The 25,805-nt window shown below is 43.0% G+C and overlaps 1 protein-coding gene across 2 annotated transcripts; it reads left to right on the forward strand.

Moving 5' to 3' along the window:
* On the forward strand, positions 1-25,805 carry LOC115133000 (protein lin-7 homolog A). Of its 2 annotated transcripts, none has more exons than XM_029665786.2 (6): positions 1-165; positions 10,674-10,792; positions 17,014-17,085; positions 19,823-20,032; positions 22,550-22,761; positions 24,892-25,805. In XM_029665786.2, the coding sequence occupies exons 1-6, from the start codon at positions 129-131 to the stop codon at positions 24,911-24,913; spliced, it is 672 nt and encodes a 223-aa protein (XP_029521646.2). In that variant the 5' UTR covers positions 1-128; the 3' UTR covers positions 24,914-25,805. The 2 variants fall into 2 exon arrangements, with proteins under 2 accessions (XP_029521646.2, XP_029521647.2); XM_029665787.2 differs by having other exon boundaries at positions 4-165; positions 22,550-22,765.

The following is a 25,805-nucleotide window of genomic DNA, read 5'->3' on the forward strand; positions in this document are numbered from 1 at the left end:
GGAGGTAATCCCCTCTCCCTTCCAGCCACTCCCACCGACGGGCTCTGTGCTCTCACTCGCCCGTTTAGCTTGAGTTGCTTCTGATGCTGCAGCTACCGTAGTCGCTATATCTCCCCATAACAGCAGTCATGGCGACAGAGGTCCAACCGCTCACTCTGGATCGAGGTAAGACGCACAATCGTCGGATTCGCTTTCTTGTTGAATTATTTCTGGATCCCGAAACTTGAGCGAACGATGCATTGGCGGACCACATTTAAGTTGAAACTACTATAGGCTATTATATCATTTTTACATTCGTCAGCTTATACTTCTCTCTCGCTGGATACCGTTATTTGCTGGGAATAAAAATGTATGGACCGTTTGGTGCGCACTCTGCAAAATTGGATAAAACGGCTTAATTAAATAATGCTGTTCAGCAATATTATAACGAATGTGTTATCAACGCACAGTATTACATCCCACTGCATATGAATAGAGTGGATTTATCTCTGTTATGTAACATCCAATAGAATATTATCTCGCTGTATTCTTCACTTCGTGATTGGGAGAAATAATGTATTGCGCGCAGGAATCCAATCACGCTTAAATCCTTACTTCTCTACACATCAGACAACTTTTGGATGGGTAGGCTTAAGAATATAAAACAAACAGTTTTTTGAATTGGTTTATATTTTTCTTGAATCTAATTGTAATTTGGACAGTGAACAAGAAAGGGGCACAGGTCTTCACCCCATAGCATACCTGTTGTCGACAGTGAAAAACGAATTCACCTGCGGCATTATTTTAAAAGGAAGGTTGAGTCCACAATGTAGTCTACCTATAGCCTACGTCATATTTCGGAGTAGTAATAGGTCGACTTGCACGCGGACTTCAGGTGATATTGCTTTCCTACAGTAGCCTGCCTGTCCAATGATAACGGATGGATAGCTTCTGATAGCTTCTCCTGACTATTCTTTCATTTTTATATTCGAAACGGGGACTATGGGGAAATCAGATTAAATGTGTAGCCTATAGAGTGCTTAAAACGAATCCGGTGGTGAAATGCATTAGTGTGGCTGCATGGCACAAACGATAGGGGTAGTGTTAAAAATAGAGAAAGATGATACATCTGGGAAAAGTAATGGGCATGGGCCCACTTTGAATGATTGCCACAACAGTTAGTGACCGTAGGAAAAACTGTAAACGCCGTGGAATAAACAACTCACGGGAATATAGAAGGCAAGAGGATATAAACATCTGTCTAAATTGAAAAATAACAAATGGTGACCTCTCTACGTTGTGTTGAACACAGCATTGCGCATGAGTAACCGAGCCTGGTTGTTATCATGAAGGATGGAATGGATGTAAACCGAACGAGGATCATCAACGAGTGACCTGTCTTTATACCCAAGGAATAACGGATAATATAACGGTTTTATTCCCATTTTTTAAACATTGGCTCATTTGAATGATTTACAGTCAATTCAATGCTCAGTGGCAATTGGATTCATTATTGCGTGACTGCAGCAACTGTATACGAGCTTGTATACGAGCTTGAATGGGGAGTGGGTGGCTGTATACGAGCTTGAAGTGGCTGTATACGAGCTTGAATGGGGAGTGGGTGGCTGTATACGATCTTGAATGGGGAGTGGGTGGCTGTATACGAGCTTGAAGTGGCTGTATACGAGCTTGAATGGGGAGTGGGTGCAAGGGCAAAAACATGATACAGGGCAAAATGATAAACAAGAAGCTGCGCTGTGTTCCATGAGGGGAAGGAACAAGTCATTCATTATATGACACATTGAGGAAGAGTTTTGTTCTCCCCAGTTAAACTGAAATATGTGTGCCAGTATAGGCTACTCAACCCTTTCCATTGGGTTTGCAAAGGTAGACTAGTGAGTCAGAGCCCCTATCATTTCAGAGAGAACATTCAGGTGGCTGCTGTATCCACATGCTCATTAAGTGGCCACTGCCCCGCAGCAGTGATCATGTAGGGGATCATAATGATAGCTTTACAAGAGCTGTCATTGTCTTTGCACAGAGTCCTTTGTCGCTACTGCCACTAGCGAAGAAACACTGTAATTGATATTGAAAAGAAGCCTGTTTCTTTGTTGAAAGCAGGATGTGTTAGGGATTTGTCACACACACGAAGAGGCGGGAAACTCACATTGTGCTTTGAGGTCATGACTGCACTTCCTGCTATTGTCTCAGGAAATGACTCAAACGCCACTGTCCTGTGGAGAAACAGCCTGTGTTGGAACCTCCCTGCCCATGGCACCAAAGTTCTCCTTCGACCATTGACTCTCATTCAAACACTAACCGGCACCAGGCATGCCAAGACTATTGAAATTGATAGAGATACTGAGAGAGTTCTCATCAACTGTATGCCATGAAGTCCTAATAATATCATTCAGGCTGAGGCTGTACAGTAATCACAGTGAAATTTGTTAGTGCTCTTTCTGCCAGATATTTGCTGATGGAGAGGAATTTGAGGCCTTTGTGAGCAGAATTCCTATATATTTGCTGATTGAGCGGTGTAGTAAGACACAGATGCTCAAACAGGTTTCTGTGCCGTCTGAAATTACAGTGGAATTACTAAGATTCCAAACATCGAGGGCGAGCAGAAGCTTGAAATCTGGAAGTCAATACTTTTTTGATGCTCTCCGTGCATGGTTTATTGCCGTAATAAATATAGAACAACTGCACATTTCCTTGCAAGTTATCGCTGATCCTTTGTTTGAGTCTATTCACAGGGGAGAAAGGGCAACACACTGTAGCCTGCTCAGGGCCCTAAGCATGTTGTCTCACCATACTGCAGACAGGCTTTGCTTTGCTTGCAGAGGTCACTGGATTTGTTCGTTGTTGCGCAGCAACCTTCCTCTTGTACCTTGCTTTGGGTGATAACAGAGAGGAGGGATTACAGGTGAGGTGAACAGCCAGCTCAGCAATTTCATCAACGGAGAGCTATTTAGAATGGCACAGCTCTGGGTAAGCTCTCATTAGAACCACAGTGAAAAGAAATGTCATTTGTTTGGGATGGACATCTGCCAGATAATCAGTCAGAGGAAGGGAGACAAAAAAAAAGTTCAGAGTGTTATCCGCTTCTGCCTTAGGCTAATGAGCCCTGATGGGGACAGTCTAAGGAGTGTTTCATTTTCCCAGGAATGTCACAGCAGGGCCATTTAGTGTTAATTCACTCGGCTTATGGGGGGATTGATAAAGTGAGGTGCGTCCATTTAAAAAGCTCTCCTGTTGAGGAGCTGGCCTTGTGTCTGGCAAGCCCCTGCTGGCCTGTTCCTCTACTCATCCAGAGAATGAGCACAGTAGAGGTTTTTTGTGTGGTAATTTCGGCGTGGTTGCCAACGGCAGAAAGGACACGCGGGTCAAAGTGGGAAGTGGCAGATGGCATGGCCTCTCCGGGGCAATTTATTCTGGCATGTGTAATTCAACCATTCTGGTAGTGACAGTGTTAGGGCACTGCTCTGGGAAACATTACATGTGGGAGTGAGGAATAGCTCAGACTAGTCTTGAATCAATCAGCTATGAAACGATTCTCTATTAGGACCTTAGATGTCCCAGTAGAGATGGAGAAGATGCACCTGCGTTGCAGTCTCTGTTTTCATCAGCCCCATGTCTTAATGAGCCAGCTGAGTTAATTGGACATGCTTATTTACACCGCACAGCACGTGCAGATATTGGAAAATATATTCTATTCAGCTATGCTCTTTATTATCAAATATTATTGGAGCACTGCCCAGTTTTTCAAACAGCTCAAAATCATGTTTAGACTTTTACTCAAGTGTAGAAAGCAATGAAGCACTCACTGTTTAATATTGCGGTGTCGAAAGGCTTGGACCCCCAGGAAGAGTGAAATAAGCCGTGCCTAAAGCAGGACAGCACAGACCTGGTGTGTTTCAGCACAGCAGCATTGTTGCTGCTTGTTGTGGTCTTCACATTTATTTATGACACATCCAGAGTGATGGCTGCATTAGTAGATCCAGTCATCAAAGCAGAGCAGAAAGGGAACTCTGTGTACTTGAAAGGCTGACTCATTCTGGAACTGGTGATTGTTTTAGACACCATGCTGTTTATAGTTTGAACGTTGTGTTTCATCAACATAATACCATCATTTCTGTGGTCGTCCATCATTGATTACATTTTAGGAAATCTCAAGGTAACACACTGCACAGTACTGTATATTATAGATTTATCACTAAACGTCTTTACATTGTCAGTCACAGAAACAGATTTACCACTAAACGTATTTACATTGTCAGTCACAGAAACAGATTTACCACTAAACGTATTTACATTGTCAGTCACAGAAACAGATTTACCACTAAACGTATTTACATTATCAGTCACAGAAACAGATTTATCACTTTACATTGTCAGTCACAGAAACAGATTTATCACTAAACTTATTTACATTGTCAGTCACAGAAACAGATTTACCACTAAACGTATTTACATTGTCAGTCACAGAAACAGATTTACCATTAAACGTATTTACATTATCAGTCACAGAAACAGATTTACCACTAAACGTATTTACATTGTCAGTCACAGAAACAGATTTACCACTAAACTTCTTTACATTGTCAGTCACAGAAACAGATTTACCACTAAACGTATTTACATTATCAGTCACAGAAACAGATTTATCACTGAACAGATTTACCACTAAACGTATTTACATTGTCAGTCACAGAAACAGATTTATCACTGAACAGATTTACCACAAAATGTCTTGATATTGTCAGTCACAGAAACAGATTTACCACTAAACGTATTTACATTATCAGTCACAGAAACAGATTTACCATTAAACGTATTTACATTATCAGTCACAGAAACAGATTTACCATTAAACGTATTTACATTATCAGTCACAGAAACAGATTTACCATTAAACGTATTTACATTATCAGTCACAGAAACAGATTTACCATTAAACGTATTTACATTATCAGTCACAGAAGCAGATTTACCACAAAATGTCTTGATATTGTCAGTCACAGAAACAGATTTACCACTAAACTTCTTTACATTGTCAGTCACAGAAACAGATTTACCACTAAACGTATTTACATTATCAGTCACAGAAACAGATTTATCACTGAACAGATTTACCACTAAACGTATTTACATTGTCAGTCACAGAAACAGATTTATCACTGAACAGATTTACCACAAAATGTCTTGATATTGTCAGTCACAGAAACAGACTGTAGTGGACTAATAGCTTCTTAGATACGCACTATTAATTGATTGATTCCTCTTGGAAATGGCTCTTTAGAGGACACTGCTTTCAGTAACACTTCAACAGCACTTTCAGAATATTTCTCTCCCAAAGTTGGGCACCCTCTAAAACACCTTCATCGTTGCCTTAGAACATGAATGAGAATGAGCATAAATCTTTTATTTGTTGGCTGCCTCAAGAATTCTTTCCCACAAAGAATTCAGATATTATTTTTATTGGCCTTTGTTCTATTGCTTTTACTTCTGTCTTTATTACTGTTAGGGACACATACATCGGCCCATTAGGAATGTATTCATACGTACACTGAAGGACGCACAGTATCATTTTGGTTCAAGTTGGCCACAGGGATTTCAGTAAACAGCCAGTTTGCTTCACTCTCTGTTGTAATTGGAGACGGATGATAAACCTTTCAAATAGAGAAATGTGTCATTAACCAGTCAGGAGTGATTGTTGAAATAGAAAATGGTAGATGAGAGCCCTATGTGACCGCTCCAAAGAACACGTCTCGTTACTTTCAGCTCAACCAATCAGGCAATGGTAATGTGTTCTCACTGCTGTGTGGCAAAGAGAAGTTAAACTAGGTCAGATGTTTGGCTAGTAGCATCAACGTTCCTGACTACTCAATGCATAGCAATGTACTGGTGTTTCATACTTTATTTAGTTATAGAATACCGAGGCAAGAAACATGCCTCTCCAACTTCACAGATTGAATAAATGTGAATTAGGAGTTGTATGTTTAATTTTTAACAACCATTGTTTTGTATCCCATCTCTTGCTCCCATCCTTAATTACACCTCCAATAAGAGCAACAGTATCACCTTAACACCTTTGTCTTCCCTTGAAAATATGTGTCAAATGAAACAGGATCATTTATTTTATTTTATTGCAAACAGTGCTCATGCCTTGCAGAGGTTCTAATGGCAACATCGATTTGCAGTTGTGTCGGCGTTAAAGCTGAACATACAGTAACTGCTCTTTAAATATGTTCATTTTGAGGCGGAGGGAGGAAGGGTGAGTCCCACAGATGTTGCGGACATCTGGACCCCCTGAGTCCATCTCTAGAGTTGGTGAAGCGCCAAGGGGGCTGAAGTCTCATTGGAGTGTGGAGAAGAGGAACGACGAGCAGAATGCTAATGGTTTAGTGGTTGAGTGAATCCATCTCAGCGGAGTGAGGACAGTGGGGTGAGGACAGTGGAGTGAGGACAGTGGAGTGAGGACAGTGGAGTGAGGACAGCGGGGTGAGGACAGCGGAGTGAGGACAGTGGAGTGAGGACAGTGGAGTGAGGACAGTGGGGTGAGGACAGCGGAGTGAGGACAGTGGAGTGAGGAAAGTGGGGTGAGGACAGTGGAGTGAGGAAAGTGGGGTGAGGACAGTGGGGTGAGGACAGTGGAGTGAGGACAGTGGGGTGAGGACAGTGGAGTGAGGAAATCCAAAGAGAGGTTTTCTAATGAAGTGGAATAGAGAGAGAGGGCCAGATCCATGCAGCTCCTCTCTCAGATGGGTTGGAGTGTTAGTTAGTAAAGCAGGCCAGAATCGTGTTGGCTGACTGTGTGTTACCCTCCAGATGTACTGTAGTTATTAATGGAGTGGCTCCGGCTTGGTAACGGGCCACGCCATGTGGGCGGTGAGGGTATTCTTAGTGGTTCTTAGTGGTGTGTAGAGCTACTCTTTCAAAGCGGTTTGCCTTTGTATTAGTATTGTAGGCTGAGGGATTTGCTGTTGGTGGTGTAGCTCAATATTACCATGGTTTTACTGGTCTGTGTGTGTCTACATAGCCAACTATAATAAGGACTTATGTTCTCAGCAGTCTCCTAGGTGATGTGGCTGAATACACCACGCAGGGATTTGATGTGACGCGTGGCGTTGTAACGTGTCTTATTTGGGAGTCGTTGCAGACTAAGCTATTTGGATGTGACGTAACTCTGTGCCTGGATTCCCATAGTCATTGAAACTGCAAATCACCCTGGGCCGCCAAGTCAATCTTATACCCCTTAGATCACACACAGAGGAAACCATTTGATGTCTCACTCCTCCCACCGTAGACAAAATACAGTATTCCAGCAGAAATGCCTGACGTAGGCAGCTCCTCACAGGACTGGATGGTGTTCTATTACTGCTGCATGTTCTACACCAATTATCACACGACACTATCCACGGTCTGTCCAAGACATTCTGTCCACAAATAGCCATCTACTTCTTGACAAATCGACGCGACAGTGCTTGCAGAGGGGATGAGCTAGCAGACAAAGGGAAGCAGGGTGGATGATGGGCATGATATGTGTCGCGATGCAGCAAATGAAATGCAACTGCTGGAGAGGGGAGGCTTTTATGACCGATTACCTGTAATAACTCTAGGAGCAGGAGAGGCTCTGCTGTAGTCTAGCCCTCATCACTGGTCTAGGGGGATAACAACTGTCACATCTGGTAGCAACAATCCCTATTCACTGCTGGGGTGTTGACTGACTGGGCTCAGACACTGGACAGTCTGAATAGGGGAGATGGGGCATGACATTTATGGCGTCGTTACGGGATTTGAGTTTTTTTTGTTATTCAAATATGGGTCTAAAATACTGCTTTTCCGGACTGCTTTCTCCTTTCAAACAACTTGATACCAATCAAACACGGTTAGCTTTACTTTTACAAAATAGCTTCTTAGCCTATAACCCAGTTTATTTCAAAGAATACATTTATTTAATTCCCCAGACCGAAGTTGAAAGCCAAACTACTTGAAAGTGGTGCTGAACAGGTGGAGAATACCAACTATTGCTTTTGATCAGTGTAGCGTCAAAGTACAAAAACTGACGTCCCGAGAAATCCCATCTATCAACAAAAATGTTTTAGAAATCTTAAATCTTTGATGTGTTGCTCGATGTCGGAGGCCTCGTCAGAGACCTTGACGTGGATGAAGAAATTGGCGCTAATGAGAAAATGAGAGCTGTCAAGCATAGGTGTAATAGGTGGCAGGGAAGTCAGGCGCAGGAGAGTCAAATGGAGTGTAAAATGGAGTCTTTTAATAAAGTCCACGGAGTATGCTCCATAACACTAAATGTACATAAACACACAAACATGGGCACGAGGACCCGACGCGCACCTATACAACAAATCACACTACACTGACAATAAAACAATCTCTGACAAAGACATGAGGGGAAACAGAGGGTTAAATACACAACTGGTAATGAATGGGATTGAAAACAGGTGTGTGGGAAGACAAGACAAAACCAATGGAAAATGAAAAAGGATCAATGATGGCTAGAAGACCGGTGACGTCGAACGCCGAGCACCGCCCGAACAAGGAGAGGCAACGACTTCGGCAGAAGTCGTGACAAGAGCAGGCAAAAGCTCTCCTGATCTGGCTCTGACCTCGCTATAATGAGAAATAAACGCTCATAAAACTACCCAGGCTGCTTGGAATAATACCAGCAGATTACTAGCCACTCATTAGTGCAAAGCTAACTGTTTTTTACAGGTATGGTACAGAATATTGTACAACCTCATTCACCTTAGGGACTCATTGGATGCTTATTAAAGCTGATGGAAATTCTGTACATTAGCTACATTACCATTGTAGGGGTAATGTAAAGTAGTAATGACTACTGTTAGATCCCTCCATTCACACTCACAGGTTTGGAGAAAAGTGTCCTCTTTCCTGTGTCCGACTCTCTATGGACCAGCTTTAATTCCGCTCTCGTCTCCCCGTAGCTTAGGGTTCTTACCAGAACAGGCTGCCTCTAGGGTAGACTACACCACCCACGCCTAGACTTAGAGCGTTGGGCCAGTAACTGAAAGGTCGCCGGTTCAAATACCCGAGTCGACAAGCTGGGGGGGGGCGAATCAGCCGATGTGCCCTTGAGCAAGGCACTTAACCCTAATTTGCTCCGGGGGCGCCGTACTACTATGGCTGACCCTGTAAAACAACATACATTTCACTGCACCTATCCGGTGTATGTGACAATAAAACATGTTATTTTTGTACATCCTTTAGAACATCCTATGTGATATTATCTGTGCTATACAACACCATCATTACAGAAGATGCTGAGTGGAGTCGTGGAGTTTGATGGATGCCCTGTAAAGATCTCCCTGACAACACTTTGTGGCTTGAAGTAACCAATCCTGATGGAAATCGACCCCACCATTTCTTCTGGTTTAATGTAATCCACGCTGGTTCTCTGGGTATCATGTTCTTTGTCCATGTATACTTGTGTACTAACAGTAAATGTTGTGCCCTTGTATGTCTGTTTTGCCTAATACAGGCACAAAACAAACCTGCCCAAACAACCCCCAGTTCTATGTATGCAGTTCTCCCTCCTCTTACCTAGTTCGCCCTAGGTCTGTAAAAGGTAATAGCTTTTCTGTCTCCTCTCTGCCTCACCGGGTTACACTAGATTGTCTTCCGTCTCAGTCCAGCCTCCACTGGGTTCGGTGTGATGTTTATAAACATGGTCGGTTGTTTACCTCTCTGTGTTGGTGTGGTGCAGAATGTGGCGCTAGTTCAACACCAGGGTAAAGGTGTTTAAGATGACTGTTTAGGATCCTTGCACCTAGCCTCAGTATACACTTGCTGTTCCGATGTAGTTGGATATTTCTAGCATTAATAAAGTAGACTCACTTAACGACGTTTCATTTTTCACACCTAAGCTATATTATCAACTCCAATACAGCATCTTGCAATTTCCCTCCTGGGTGGCACTGTGTCACTGTGTTCGACATCAAGCTCGGTAGGAAAAATATCAAATCTGTAGCTGATTACAAGTGGTTTGATCATTTTCGAGCAACTCGCTGATCTTTGCACATGCTCAAGGGATAAAGGGTTGACAGATGCACATTATCCACCAACTGCTTTTTATTTAGTTTCTTCTAGAACAACTGAACCAACGATTAGGCTGAGCACCAAATCCCTCCTCTCCCCTTCCAGCATGTACTCTCATTTCTTTAATTTTCCCTGTTTGTCTCTAAGAGTGTGAAAATAATCTGCTTTACTCCGGATTTCTTCACCGGATGATAATTAGGAGTGGAGAGTTTACTAGACACAGGAGTCAAAGTCTTTAACTCAGAGGCATCATGGGTTTGTTTTCAAGGATCTAATGCTCGTGGTGCCTGCTCCTGCCAGGAATCGCTCGCTTTGAACGGAACAATTCCCTTCCCCGAAGTCCGCCCCCCATTTTCTCATGCATGGAGCAGGCCTAATGCAAACTATGCTGGGATTTCTCTCTCTCTCTTGTTCCCCTAGGCCTTGACTCAGTTTTTTTCCATTATCCTCTCTATCGATTCACTCCGGACTTCTTTTTCAAGGCTGAGGTTAATGTAATTCAATGGGGCATTTTTTTCCTTCTTGTCATTTCTCTCTTTCACTCTCTCTCTCTCTCTCTCCTTCTCTTTGCCTCTCCCCCTCTCTCCTCTCTGTCGTTCTTTCTCTCTCTCTGTCAGATGTGTGCAGGGCGATTGAGTTGCTGGAGAAGCTACAGGAGTCCGGGGACGTCCCGGGTCACAAGCTGCAGTCCCTGAAGTTGGTGTTGCAGAGTGAGTTCTGCACAGCCATTCGAGAGGTGAGTCGATTCCCCTGCACCACGGCCCCAGGGTCCTTTTCCTCCTGCCAACACAGGGAAATTGACCACAGGTGACTGATGGTTATTTGAATGAATAAATGTGGCTACACAACAATGCAGACTTTTAGGGGTGTTTTCCCAGACGTGGTCAGCTCAGACACACAGACTGAAGAGTAAGAGGGCCATCAATACAGACTGAGGTCATCTAGTAGGAAATTTAATCTACCAGAGGAAATGTCAGGGTGGGCTGGCCCTTTCATTGGAGAGCAGGATGAGAGAAGCCTGGCCTGGGAGTCAGGCAGAGACACTGGAGCCTGGTGCTGCCTGGTGGTGGGGGAGGCGTCATGTCTCTGCCAGGAGTAGCAGCTAGGCAGCACCCTACAGACTAGGTTACAGCAGCTGGCCATTGAGAGGGAAAGAGCGAGAGAAACACTTCAACCACCAACAACACATCCAGTCACCAGGGAAACTAGAGAGGATCAGCTTGGATTAGACACAGAGGCTGACGTGGCCATAGTTTCCAGTCAATTACGTCCTTGTGTGAGCTGACACTTTGCCACGGTGCAGAATGGCTCTTTCTCGTAGAGGTCTGACTGCTAGAGGAGCTGGAGAGTGAAGATGAGTGGTCGTGGCCATGATGATGATTGCTGTTATTACAGAGATCGTTATCAGCACATACAATTACGCTGCAACATTCAACAGCTGTGGTGTTCACGTCAGTGGTTATTGGACTAACAGACTCCCAAGGCGATAAATGCTCCCATGTCTCTATGGAAGATCAGAGAACATGGTGTTTATGTGAATGGCGCAATACCTTGCCAAACGTGAGAATGTCACGTGTTTACAATCCAGAAATGCTGTCACAACCCCTGCATTCATTTTCCTAGCACATGCACATTTTCCCCAGACTATGGACAGTGACGAGCATCGTAAAACACTTCCCCCCCGGCTCGCTCTTAATACCCTGACATAGCAGGACTAGACCGCTGAGCCTCTTTGAGCTACATTGGTGAGTTAATCGTAATGCAATCACCCTGTTCTGTGCTGCAATATGTCTGCAGATGGGAAATCTTTGTCGTTGAGAGAGCCACGTCGTGGGGGTTCTAACCAAAAGGAGACTGTATTCTTCAAAACAACTTTATTATTAGATTTGCAAAAATGAAGCAATCGATAACAACCACTCAAACATTGCCAGCATTTTGTCCGTTCCGTCCTGCATGTTGGTTCCACACGTCTAGGTTCCTGTAGATTGTTAAAACAGAATGTCACATACTGCAGTCACACCTAAACGGCTCTTATCTGTACGCCCAGACAAATGACTAAGTCACACAAGACAAGTCTGTATCAGCAAAATACTAACGTATAACAATGTACAACTCTCCAAGTAAAAACAGCATAGTATGTTCAATTAAACAACATAGTAGGTCATTAAATCATTTCCTCCACAGCTATTACAGGAAGATTAAAGGTTGCTTCAGAGCCATGTATAGTTGCTCGGTATTGGGATTCACCTGCGTGTCATTTCATTAATGCAGATGACCTATACTGCATTAAGCTGGGGCCACCAGGTATTATAATTGAGCGATTTGATTTGTTCCCCTCGTCTCATATCTGCTGGTGAAGCTCATTTCATGGTCTGATGAGCAGACACAGAATCCCACAGACCAGGGTAGCTTGATCATGTCTCTACTGTAGAAGTCAGAGGTGATCCGGGTGAAAACCTTCTTCACAGTGTCAATAGTATTTACAGCCACATGAATCAGCCTAGCTATGGGTGAGGGGGTTAACTGGCTAACTGTTGATAGGGGAAATTGATGGGGGATGGAAATGCTTGCTAAGGTGAAAGACCCACAATTACAGAGAGATGGAGTGAGGAGGAGCGTTGCTCTTCCCAACCTTGTCTATCAATGACATCTCAGAGCTCAGGGAATGTCCCTGAATGAGTTGTCAGAGTCAATCTGCTTTGCAAATGGAAAGGGAAGGACACCAGGGAAGACGACTGGGAGCGCTAACCAGCTGGAAATGATGGAGTTTATGATGATTTCCAGCCACTCTGTTGGCTTGACTAAAAGCGCTATGCATATCAAGAACTGGTCCTGATGAAAATCATCCGTGAGGCCCGAGCATTCCACACATGAAATCGAATCATGACTTTCATTAGTCACAAAACAATGCAGGTCATTTTTCCTTGCAAAAAAAAAAAAGCATAGTATGTTCCAATGAACTGAATCAATGATGTGATCATAGAGTTGTAGTAGCCTGATGATAATGGAACAGGGCATATGAATACAGGTCTCACTTTGAATTGATATAAAGGAAAGGATTTGTGTGCCGCTCCATTGAGGGCAGACCTTAGTCTCTTACTTCATTTACTGTGAGCTGAAGGCTGAAAGCCACTTCATTAATGATCTCTGTGTGTTTAATATTCTCTTTTTGTGTCATGCTGACAGAGCGAGGGAGGTCTGTGAATGAACAGTTATTAAATGCCATTTTTCTTCTACCAAATGACCCCTTTAAACTCAGTCAGCTAGAGAGAGGAGAAGGAGAGCTCTTCAAGCTCTCTCTCTCTCTCTCTCTCTGTCTCATCCTTCCCCATTTTGCTCTCCACTCCCCGACTCAGTAAAGAGAGGGAGACGGTCGGGGAGCCATGGTTACACGCGTCGTGCCAGGCACCTTCCGGGCAGCTCTCTCCACTATCAGGCATTGTGTCGTCCTCGTAAGGCTGGCGGTAGACGGGTAGCCCCCAGCCCATCAAGCACAATGAGCCTCCCACAGAGGTTAAATAGATCTGGGTTAATGAAAGCCTGCCGTGGTTTACGCCCAGTGAACCGGAGAGTCAGGAGAGAGGGGGAAGAGAGAGATAGAGAGAGAGAGAGAGAGTATATTCAGGAGGGACAGGAAGAAAGTAGAGTTCGGAGGTAAAGATGGATGCGTAGTAACAGGAGGGGGAATGAGGTAGAAATGATGTCTTCAGGAGTGCAAGTCTTTCAAATCTCATTCTCTCTCTCTCACGCTCTTTCTACCTAAATGTATCTGTATGTTCCCTGGAGCTTCACAACATCAACTGAGGGCAAAAATAACACAGCAATTTGTTCCATGTTGTGACTGTTTTCTTTATGTTATTGGAGATTATTTTCCCCCAATGAATTATCAGAACAGAAGGTTAAGTTCATTCATTAACAGTGTTGTCAGACTGAGTTCAACTGGGTTCATTATGGTCAACCTAAAAAGCTCCAATATCTTATTTTCGTAAGTGAACTACTTGCTCAGAACAAAATGCAATTGATTTATTTGGTTGTTGAGCATTGTAAGCTTGAGGTTGTTATTTTATTTTCACATCAACAATGGACTTTGTTTTTCATCAGTCGGATATACCAAGGCTTCACGAAACCACTTGTTTTATTGTTGAAACACAGATGAAGCACGTTGAAGTCGCAAAGAGGCAAGGGCCTTGTTTTGCTCCAGCTCATCATACAGAAATATTGAATGGTGGTTGAGCCCAGAAAACACATGCTCTCCTTTGTAGAGAGTAGAGACATAGCGAGGTGTGAGCTGATGAGTAAAATCCCTATTAGTTTTCATTCCAGCGAAAAACAATACCATGAAAAAGCTTTCAATTCACTGCACAGGAAAAAAAACAAAGTCAATGTTGTTCTTCAAGAAGGGTTTGAGACGTTACAATTGAATTTGGTTTGCTCGTTGAATAATTCAGCAGTAGTTAGTGGTAAATCCAATTTGCACTTCAACTCGTGGATGTTTGTGCATATAGTTAAGCAAATTACAAATGGAAATAGCTTGACCTTTATTGTTATTCACATGTTTCCTAGACACAATTATCCTGACTCACAGCAAGGCATCCACGGAGACCTTGAATACACAACAGTCCATACATCTTAAGTGTATTTAAATCAGGCTCACAATGATGGATGGATGCTGTATCTTTATGTGAAAAGCGATGCACTGAAAACAATGTTTATAGAATGGACCAGCCGCAAGCCTCTTGGCTAAAACACACAAAGGATGAGGGCTCATATGAGTCACATCAAACAATTACATGACCCTGTATGGGGATTTAGGCCAATGTCTCATGTAATGTTCAACAATGCACCACTAATCAGAGCATTCATAATGTTTCGAGTTGTTTCTGTTTGATCACCAGAGGAAGGTGTCATTTTTTTAAATGTATTTATTGTACCTTTATTTAACTAGGCAAGTCAGTTAAGAACAAATTCAAATTTTCAATGATAATGTCATACTGTACACTGGGGGGGCTATTGTAAATGGTGTCGAAACAGTATGTCATATTCTGTATAGAAACGACTATAGAAACGTATAGAAACGTATATAGAAACGACTATGTATAGAAACGACTATAGAAAATGGCTCTTTTACACCTGAAAGCTTTCCATTGGCACATAATGCTGACTCCTCTTTAGCGGAGGTTAGAACACACTGTAGATGTGGAAGAGGTGTCCTGGAATAAGGTCCCAAGATGGTGTTCAATATTGGAAATCAAAGAGTCGCTCAGCTGAAAAACAAAGAACTGCTTTTTGACTAACACCAGAGTTCCACTAGTGTATACACCCTTAAGTTATACTAGGGACGTTGTGATTCCATAGCTAGGGCCAACAGTGAGGACTTGTGAAGAGCGGAGTCAGCAACCTCTGCATAATCAATACAGTTGCTTTGTGAGGTGTTAAACATCATTCACAGTTAGCCATTGTTATGTATTACTGAACAAAAATATAAACGCAACATGTAAAGTGTTGGTCCCATGTTTCATGAGCTGAAGTAAAAGATCCCAGAAATGTTCCATACGCACAAAAAAGTTTATTTCTCTCAAATTTTGGGAACAAATTTGTTTACATCCCTGTTAGTGAGCATTTCTCCTTTGCCAAGATAATCCATCCACCTGACATGTTTGGCATATCAAGAAGCTGATTAAACAGCATGATCAGGACACAGGTACACCTTGTGCTGTGGACAATAAAAGGCCACTCTAAAATGTGCAGTTTTGTCACAACACAATGCCACAGAGGACTGAGGGAGCGTGCAATTGGCATGCTGACTGCTGGAATGTCCACCAGAACTGTTGCCAGAAAATGTAATGTTCATTTCTCTACCATAAGCCGCCTCCAATGTTGTTTTAGAGAATTTGGCTGTACATCTCACACCGCAGATCATGTGTAACCCAGGACCTCCACATCCGGCTTCTTCACTCGTGGGATCATCAGAGACCAGCCAACTGGACAGCTGATGAAACTGAGGAGTATTTATGTCTGTAATAAAGCCCTTTTGTGGGAAAAACTCATTCTGATTGGCAGGTCCTGTCTCCCCAGTGGGTGGGCCTGGCCCCAAGTGACCTCCCAGGACCACTCATGGCTGCACCCCTGCCCAATCACGTGAAAGATTAGGACCTAATGAATTAGGACCTATTTCAATTGACTGATTTCCTTATATGACTGATTTCCTTAACTCAGTAAAATCGTTGAAATTGTTGCATGTTGTGTTTTTATTTTTGCTCAGTATATTAATAATGCCCGAAGAGCCCCAGTGGCTTTGCCTTGACCCCAAGTCAGGTCAGATCCACTGAGCCATGGCCCATTAAGTACCAGGAGCTGGGCCATGGAGCTGGAAACAGACAGGTCTGATGCTTTTTGGTAGAACACCGGGGTAAATCCTCAGTCGAAATTCACCTACAGTACCAAGAGTCTAAGCTCCACTCGCTACTCCGTTCCAAACTCCACTCTCTTCAGTTTATTTACTCAGTGCCATGTGTTACCCACATGAGAGAAAACCAAAAGAGGTAGTAGCGCCACACCACAGTGTGCTATGAGTATTTTGTACTTACTGATGCACCACGGTTTGCTTATGCTAATTGTCGTAGGGACCAGATGTTTGAGCAGCCTTAAGGGCAGTAAGTAGCAGGAGGCAGCAGGATCAGGCACCAAATAGTGTGCAGTTTATTAACAGCGAGAGGTGGATCCAGGTGGATGAAGAAATCCAATGAATATCTACATAATCTTCGGAGGTATTTGCAAAATAAAACACTCTCAAAATACAGGTTTGAATTGAAATCAAAACCTAACCCTGCCAACTACCAAGTCTGGTAGCCTACGACATGGATTGAACATGCAAGAGACTTGGAGAAATGTAACAGACAATTCAAAAGGTACTGAGAAAATACGCTCATGGTTGGTCCATTTTTCTCTCTCTTTCAGGTGTACCAGTACATGCATGAAACAATCACAGTCAATGGCTGTCCAGAGTACCAGGCGCGGGCTACAGCGAAGGTGAGCAAACATCTCAGACCGGCTTAGCTGTATTTACCACACCTGAGGCCGAAAGATACTGTACAATGTAGCCTAGATACACAAACACCCATCATGTCGCCTTCAGATGATCAAAGACTGGAGCCGGTTTGGTGCACAAATGAATGACTCATTAGCAGACCTTGGATGTAAACACTTGAGAGGTTCCACCAATGAGTCCCTCCGCCACCGCTCATTCATATTCCTTCTGAGGAGAGCTGCTTTTGTGGAGGAGAATAAAGCAAGCAGATCTCTAACAGTGAAAGGGGGACAGGAAAAGAGGGAATCAAGAGGGAGGGTGAGATGAGAGAGAGGAGTGCATCTCCGTCATCTCCCAGTGTTCACAAAACATCAGAGAGGGAGTGAAGAAGACATGGGGCAACATAGGGAGGTACGCACACTGACTGATTCAATTGGCTGCTCCTTCCAGAGACTGGGCACACAGAGGAGTAGGACACGGATTGATTGACAACACTGGGCAAGCAGGATGAATGGATAAGTAGGCCCGGTGTGGAGTACAATTCCAAAGGGCTCTGTTTTTGTCAGCGAAACGTCGTCTCTTCAATCGCTTTGCAAAACTTTGACTGTGGTTCAGTCCCTTTCTCAAGGAGAAGTAAACGGGGTAACCTTTTTTTCCGACTTTAATCAGACTGTGGATTGTGTTGTGAATTTCCACCTTGGATGAAAGGTATGCAAAGACATAGCTTAGGCCTATTGAAGGACACCACTGTGTCTGATGTTGATGGAATATCAAAATACTCTTTCTAACCTGCTCAGATCAAATGGTGTTGAGGTTGATGGTTTGCTGCTGTTACAGCGACGTGTCCTTTTCATTTCCCTTCAAATACCCATCATTTGTTGAATATTCAAGGTCCCTGTTCAACATTATAAAGTACATATTCATAAACAAATCATTTTATTTTCAAAGCTTATTCAAAGGCTGTTTTGAAAGAGAGAATGTAGATAGGTCTAATCAAACTGCTTTACAATTCATGAAAGAGGCCTTGGGCTTGTATTTAACAGTGTTAAAATAAGCCAGATTGTCCTTATGACACTGAAAGCAATGACGACAGCATGAAGTGCCTTTCAACTTGTCCTTGTCCATCACCAGTCTTTTCAAAAGCATATTAAATGTAGCCACCAGCGGAGCAGCAATTAACCTAGAGCAAAGTCCGTTCACTGGCTTCCACGCCCACGGGAGTGATTTCAATCGATGACATCGAAATGAGATGGTGCGCTGTTTTTGAAAGTGCTGCCCTCCTGAGAGTTTCCCGTTTAGCTGAGCCGGTGCTTGTTTCATCAGCCTCGTCTCCAAGTACATCTCAAGTACATCACTGACCAAAGGTCTGGAGGGCAGCACTCAGGGCATTTCACATGAATCACTTTAAGTAGGACACCGGGGGCCTAAAAAACGTGTTATAGTCCTATGGAAAACCAGGGATCCCTTGATACACCAGCAATCTTGAGGCATTAGCAGGGTAGATGTTATTTTAGATGCCTTTGCTGTAGTGTTGCTGGTGAGCGTTTACCAATTAAAATGTGTTCCACCTGAGAACATGAGCACTTGATTCAGTTTATTACCCAGTTAATTGAATCAATTCCAGACTGTAATTCCTGGCCTGAGGTTCTTATCTTTTATCTTCTAGAGATGGGAGACCACTTAGTCTATGGTGCTCCAGAGAAAAGACTGAGCTGAACTGATGATGATAACATTTTATGAAATGAAGTAATTTCCATACGGTACTGTGACATTACTTGGGCAATTTCCCAGTAAGCTGTAATTTGTTTGGTTCGCCCCAGACACATTTTTGCATTTGGAGGAGGCAGCCATATGCCATCTAGTTTCTTCCTCTCGGGAAGGGAGATACATTTGTGAAGGTCGATATGCCGTTAGCCAGAGAGGGGATGGTGGCCTACTGAACACAGTGCTTCTTTACTCACAGTGGGAGAGAGAGATGGAGAGAGAGAGATGGAGAGAGAGAGATGGAAAGGGGGGGACGAAAAAGTGGAGGATCTCAGGGCTTTCACCTGCTAGGGAAAACTTTGGATCCACATACGCCAAGCTTTGAAACAGAGGCCTTTTTCCCCTGCAGTTTCCTGAGAAAGTATTGCTCAATAATAATGAGACAGACTTGACAGACCGGCACCTGTGGCGATGTACATCTGCTGTTCCTTTCCCAGGCTGGGCTAACAAGCTCCTGTACACTTTGTTTCAGACGACAAGGAGAGGAGAAGATTCGTCTCGAACTTGAAAGCCATCCCAAGCCAGTGGAATTTAATGAAGCAGGCTCACAGAGATTTAGTTAGTGGGGGTGGAAGTTATCTTGCTTCTTCTCCAGCTGCGACAGATATGTGCTAATTCATGTTCTTACAGAGCCAGAAAATATCTCACATGGCTATACAATACATCACCATCATCACCTTGGCTCTGACTTTGTTATTCTCAGCCCTACTGGACGTCTCTAAGCCCCATTTAGAGAGAGGTCAGAAGGTCCCACCCTCAGAGTGAATTTAAGTCTGTACACTTTGGTTCTACATTGCTCTTGGGTATGGGAAAGTTTATTTGGCTGTTGCGAAATGCAATCCCAGTTCACTTAGTATCGTCATTATCTAATCTATTTGTGTGGTAGACAGAATAGGGTGGTATAGGGCTTGGAGTTAGTGCTGAACACACCAATAATGGTCTGATCGTTACCATCTCGCCTGTCTCTCTCTGCAGGCCACAGTTGCAGCCTTTGCGGCCAGCGAGGGTCACTCTCACCCCCGAGTGGTGGAGCTGCCCAAGACGGAGGAGGGGCTGGGCTTCAATGTGATGGGCGGCAAGGAGCAGAACTCTCCCATCTATATCTCCCGCATCATCCCAGGGGGCTTGGCTGAGAGGCACGGGGGCCTGAAGCGAGGGGACCAGCTCCTGTCTGTCAATGGTGTGGTATGTATTGCTTATTTACTATTACCGCTAGGTTTGGTTACATGGTGAGATCTTCCTGACCACGTGAACCAACCAGGAAAAACTCTGTACCCTATTTATGATATTCGGTGAATTTACATCTTCTACATTACGAATACCAATCACAGTTGTGTGCTGTTGTTAATATTTCAAGGTATTCATTTTCTCATCTTGCTTGACTTTTTCTGACAAGCCACATCCGAGCAGGGAAGCATTCTGTCTAAACCTTGAGTCAAACTTTCAGAATATTGATAGGGTCATGCAGAGTGATTGGTTTTTTGAAGCCTAAATAAAAAGAGGCTTATAGTGAGCCAGCGTCCAAGATAAAGGAGAGCTATCTATGACTAAATGACTAAAGCAATGGGAAACAAACGCTATATCAAAGCGACCGTTTTTTAGAAGAAGCAAATGTCACCATGAGCAGTGTTCCAAACTTCACACGGCTTAGCCATTCAAAGTCACTCCTTGCCGATTCCTATTCCGTAACTCTCCATTTACACCATCAAATGAAAACCAATTTACATGGTAAAGTCAGGATGTGTTTGGAATTAAAACTGCCTTCAGACAAACACTAATCAAACGTGTGCTTTAAAAAGCAATCTTCATAAAGGAGTCATTTGATTTCCGTGACATCCAGAATTTTTATGTGAAAATATACAGCACCAGTCAAAAGTTTGTACACGCCTACTCATTCAAGGGTTTTGCTTAATTTTTTACTATTTTCTACATTGTAGAATAATTGTTGAAGACATCAAAACTATGAAATAACATATGGAATCATGTAGTAAGCCAAAAAAAGTGTTAAACAAATCAGAATATCTTTTATATTTTATATTCTTCAAAGTAGTCACCCTTTGCCTTGATGACAGCTTTGCACACGCTTGGCATTCTCTCAACCAGCTTCACCTGGAATGGTTTTTCAATAATCTTGAAGGAGTACCCACATATGCTGAGCACTCGTTGACTACTTTTCCTTCATTCTGCGGTCCAATCCCAAACCATCTCAATTGGGTTGAGTTCGGGTGATTGTGGAGGCCAGGTCATCTGATGCAGCACTCCATCACTTTCTTTCTTGGTCAAATAGCCTTTTCACAATCTGGAGGTGTGTTGGGTCATTGTCCTTTAGAAATAGTTTCTTTGCAGCAACCATAAAGGCCTGATTCATGCAGTCTCCTCTGAACAGTTGAGGTTGAGATGTGTCTGTTACTTGAACTCTGTGAAGAATTTATTTGGGCTGCAATCTGAGTTGTAGTTATCTCTAATGAATTTATCCTCTGCAGCAGAGGTAACTCTGGGTCTTCCTTTCCTGTGGCGGTCCTCATGAGAGCCAGTTTCATTGTAGCGCTTACTGCTTTTTGACATTTTCCAGATATACTGACCCTCATGTCTCAAAGTAATGATGGACTGCCATTTCTCTCTGCTTATTTGAGCTGTTCTTGCCATAATATGGACTTTGTCTTTTACCAAATAGGGTTATCTTCTGTATACCCCCCCACCTTGTCACAACACAACTGATTGGCTCAAACGCATTAGAAAGGACAGAAATTACACAAATTAACTTTTAACAAGGGACACCTGTTAATTTGCTTCCTGTAGCACTAATCCCCCCCCCCCCAACAAATCGGCTGGGCTAGACAATCTGTTTAAGTTTACATACACCTTAGCCAACTACATTTAAACACTGCTTGTCTTTCACAATTCCTGACATTTAGTCCTAGTAACAATTCCATGTCTTAAGTCAGTTAATAATAGAAGAGAGAATGATTTATTTCAGCTTTAATTTCTTTCATCACATTCCCAGTGGGTCAGAAGTTTACATACCTGTACACTCAATTAGTATTTAGAAGCATTGCCTTTACATTTTTCATCTTGGGGCAAACGTCCCACAATAATTTGGATGAATTTTGGCCCAGTCCTCCTGAAAGAGCTGGTGTAACAAAATTGACCAAATTGAAATGCATTCCAAGTGACTACCTAATGAAGCTGGTTGAGAGAATGCCAAAGCTGTCAATCAAGGCAAAGGGTGGCTACTTTGAAGAATCTCAAATCTCAAATATATTTTAATTTAACACTTTTTGATTCCATATGTTATTTCGTAGTTTTGATGTCTTTATTATTTTTTGAAAATAGTAAAAATAAAGAAAAACCCTTGAATGAGTAGGTGTGTTGAAAATGTTGCTTGGTACAGTATATTACTCTGGGCTTGAGGAGAAAGTACTAATTATACCAAATATGCAATGCTTGTTGAACTAAGTAGAAATACATTTGACTTCCATTTCAAACCTAATTGGTTGTAACCATTTAGAAACTGAAGCTGCTGCTGTATAACTGTGTCATTGTTGCTTACATAGAAGTCTTGGCAAAGTTCCTTTATTTCTCTGTCCATGCCAATTAAGAAACGGAGGCAGACTTCAGAGACCATATCACTAAAACACTAAAACATTGCCACCACATTTCTTAAATGTGCTGAGTCTCTTCTCTTTCACTGTATCTCCCCAGAGTGTGGAAGGGGAGCACCACGAGAAGGCAGTGGAGCTTCTGAAGGCAGCCAAGGACAGTGTGAAGCTGGTGGTACGCTACACGCCCAAGGTCCTGGAGGAGATGGAGGCGCGCTTCGAGAAGCTCCGCACGGCCCGCCGCCGTCAGCAGCAGCAGCTCCTCATGCAGGCTCAGCAGCAGCAGAACCTCACTACCCAGCAGAACCATATGTCGTAGGTGAGGCTTTTCATTGCTTTAAGGGTGGGGGACCATAGCCTGGTGCCAGATCTATTTGTACTGTCTTGCCAACTCCTATGGGCATTGTCACACCAAGGATGACTGTAGGTGTTGGCAAGACAGCACAAACAGATCTGGGACCAGGCTAAGGGGCCACCAAGGAGAAGGACCACACAGCTGACACAGTAGGAATACCAGTCCTCTAAACTGGCTACATATTCAACAAACTATGATTTAATTTAGACTCATACTGTTTTAAGGATCTGACAGAGATTTCTCATTTCCGTCATTTAGCAGACACACTTATCGAGAGCATACATTTTCTCACTTGTCCCCCTTGAGACTCTAACCCACAACCATGGTATTGCAAGCGCCATGTTCTACCAACTGAGCCACACAGGACTCTTTAGCACCTCAAAGGTTTTTGGGGAATAGGGTGAACTGACGGAGGCTGGCATTGTCTGGAGATACACATTGCACATTCGAAACTGTAACAACGTTTAAAACGCAACGAATGCCTTTGAAAACTGCCTATGTGGCATCGATATGAGTCAGAAACAGTTATTCTAGTATTCAAATTGACTACAAAGTGTTTGGAACATGTGTGTATCACAACTGGTAAATGAAGGATGGGTATTGATTAAATGAAGTACATTTGCCCATTAACATGGGGTGAACATCTGCAGTGATTGCTCTCTATTCAATAGCATACAGTGAGACAGACCTGCCCAGCAGCCTGGCTTTGTTTACATAAGACATGTTGTGCATTTTTTTAACTTGAGAAATACTGCAACAAACACCTTAGTCAGATGTAAAATTGCACAAATACAACATGAAATAGGCTTCTGCATCTACAGTGTCTCATGGGGGACAGACATCATTAACCAAGCGTGGAATCGGTCCGGAAACAAACCTCCAAGACTGAAGTGCCAATCGACGTGTTCAGTGGTTCTTTAAAACACATTGGGCTCTTTATACCCAGAGAGAGTACCAGAGAGGCTCCTGTCAGAGAGGCTCCTACTACAGAATGATACCAGGCCTTGTCCTTTGGGCAAAAGTTACAGAGGATTACATCAAGCTTTTCATTTTTTCATTAAACATATGCTTGCTGCACACATTAAGTTCCTGGAATGAGCGCTTAATCTATTTCAGGGTGTTTGTTAACTAAGCAGTTGCAATCCCCTGTACAGTCATAAACGTCTATGTTGTGTCAGTAATTCAGCCGCGTGGCTTGTGAATTAGCTCGGGGAGTTATGTGTGAGCTTGGAGACCTGTGCAGTAGAGGCATGGAGTGGGGACTGAGCAGGGATCATGTTGTATCAACCCTGGCATGCTGACTGCAGGGCTTTGCCACAGGGGCCAAGAGGCCGGTGGCCAAGCAAGCGACATGCGCGGCGAACAGGCTGCTAGGTGGCAAGCACCATGGAATCTGTACGTCATGTAGCCTTCCTCTCTGACACGCTGCCCGGCCATTCTGTCTCCTCTCGCCTACCTGGCCAGGCTGACCAAGGCCGAGGACACAATAAGCTCTGCTATATCTCTGTTCTCAGTAGTGGGAAAGCCACAGACATGTAGCCATTTTCTGCTGTCAAATGACCTAGTGGCCTCATGGGGGGAATGTTATTCATATTTTTCATAATTTCATAATTAATAAACATTATTTCTAAAACCGACCGAAAATCCTGTTTTTATGTCAGACGGTTTTGTTATATTTCAGTCTTCTGTGATGTATATGAAGTGTAATATTGGGATGCAAACTCAAAATTGTATACATTTAAACTCTATATCTGACATGGTACAGGTGTCTTCCTTCTTAAAAGTCCATAACCATCTGTGCGAGGTGTACACTTTTGTTTCAAAGTAGATTTGTTTAAGACTACCAAGAAACACTCTGTAACCCTGATTTAGCCCACTGCAGTAAAAGGTTAATTCACAATCCTTTTTAATTGGCTTTTCACAGTTCATCGGGCTTTTCGCAATTTACAGCAGAGTATACTACACTTTTTTTGTAACTAAGTCTACCAGAATATGACATTAGCATCCCACTTTACTGACCTTTCAAAGTACTGACTTGTCAAATGGTTTCAAGCATTGCTCTCAGCTGTTCTTACATCTATCCCCCACAGGCTGTTCCAAAAGAAGAAGTAGTGAAGGACACCGAAAGCAAGGTTCTAAGTCCATCTCTGTGCGGAGGATCCCGAAGGAACCACCTGGTAGAGGAGAATGTGATACTGTTAAGCAGTGAAGACTCTCTCTCCCCCTTCAATGTACTACCAACAGAAGGAAGCAAAACTGAATGATATGTGTTCTGAAATGTAAACAATGGTGCTTGTGACTTGAGACATTGGAGGCTAGCACTGAAACCCATCCTTTTAACTTTGATTTTGTTTGTGTTCATGTTAAGTTTTCCTCTAACAGTTGAAAGTTGTGACCCTCCTCAATGTTCCTCCTTGTCATTTGTGATAGTTTATTTTTGTTATCTGTTTTGAATTCATTTCACTTGTTTCCTGACTTTGGTTTTGCTATAGCTTTGTACAGTGATATTGTTTCTTCTATGGGAGCTTGTGTCTGTGTGTGAATGAACATTGCTTTGTACAGTGATATTGTTTATTCTATGGGAGCTTGTGTCTGTGTGTGAATGAACATTGCTTTGTACAGTGATATTGTTTCTTCTATGGGAGCTTGCGTCTGTGTGTGAATGAACATTGCTTTTTACAGTGATATTGTTTCTTCTATGGGAGCTTGTGTCTGTGTGTGAATGAACATTGCTTTGTACAGTGATATTGTTTCTTCTATGGGAGCTTGTGTCTGTGTGTGAATGAACATTGCTTTGTACAGTGATATTGTTTATTCTATGGGAGCTTGTGTCTGTGGGTGAATGAACATTGCTTTGTACAGTGATATTGTTTCTTCTATGGGAGCTTGTGTCTGTGTGTGAATGAACATTGCTTTGTACAGTGATATTGTTTCTTCTATGGGAGCTTGTGTCTGTGTGTGAATGAACATAGCTTTGTACAGTGATATTGTTTATTCTATGGGA

Source organism: Oncorhynchus nerka, linkage group LG8, assembly GCF_034236695.1.
Source record: "Oncorhynchus nerka isolate Pitt River linkage group LG8, Oner_Uvic_2.0, whole genome shotgun sequence".
NCBI classification, from domain to species: domain Eukaryota; kingdom Metazoa; phylum Chordata; class Actinopteri; order Salmoniformes; family Salmonidae; genus Oncorhynchus; species Oncorhynchus nerka.

Coding starts and splice junctions, on each gene's coding strand:
- LOC115133000 (XM_029665786.2), top strand. CDS start 129: ATGGCGACAGAGGTCCAACCGCTCACTCTGGATCGAG. Junction 10,793..17,013: donor TCTGCACAGCCATTCGAGAG/GTGAGTCGATTC, acceptor TCTCTCTTTCAG/GTGTACCAGTACATGCATGA. Junction 22,762..24,891: donor ACCCAGCAGAACCATATGTC/GTAGGTGAGGCT, acceptor TATCCCCCACAG/GCTGTTCCAAAAGAAGAAGT.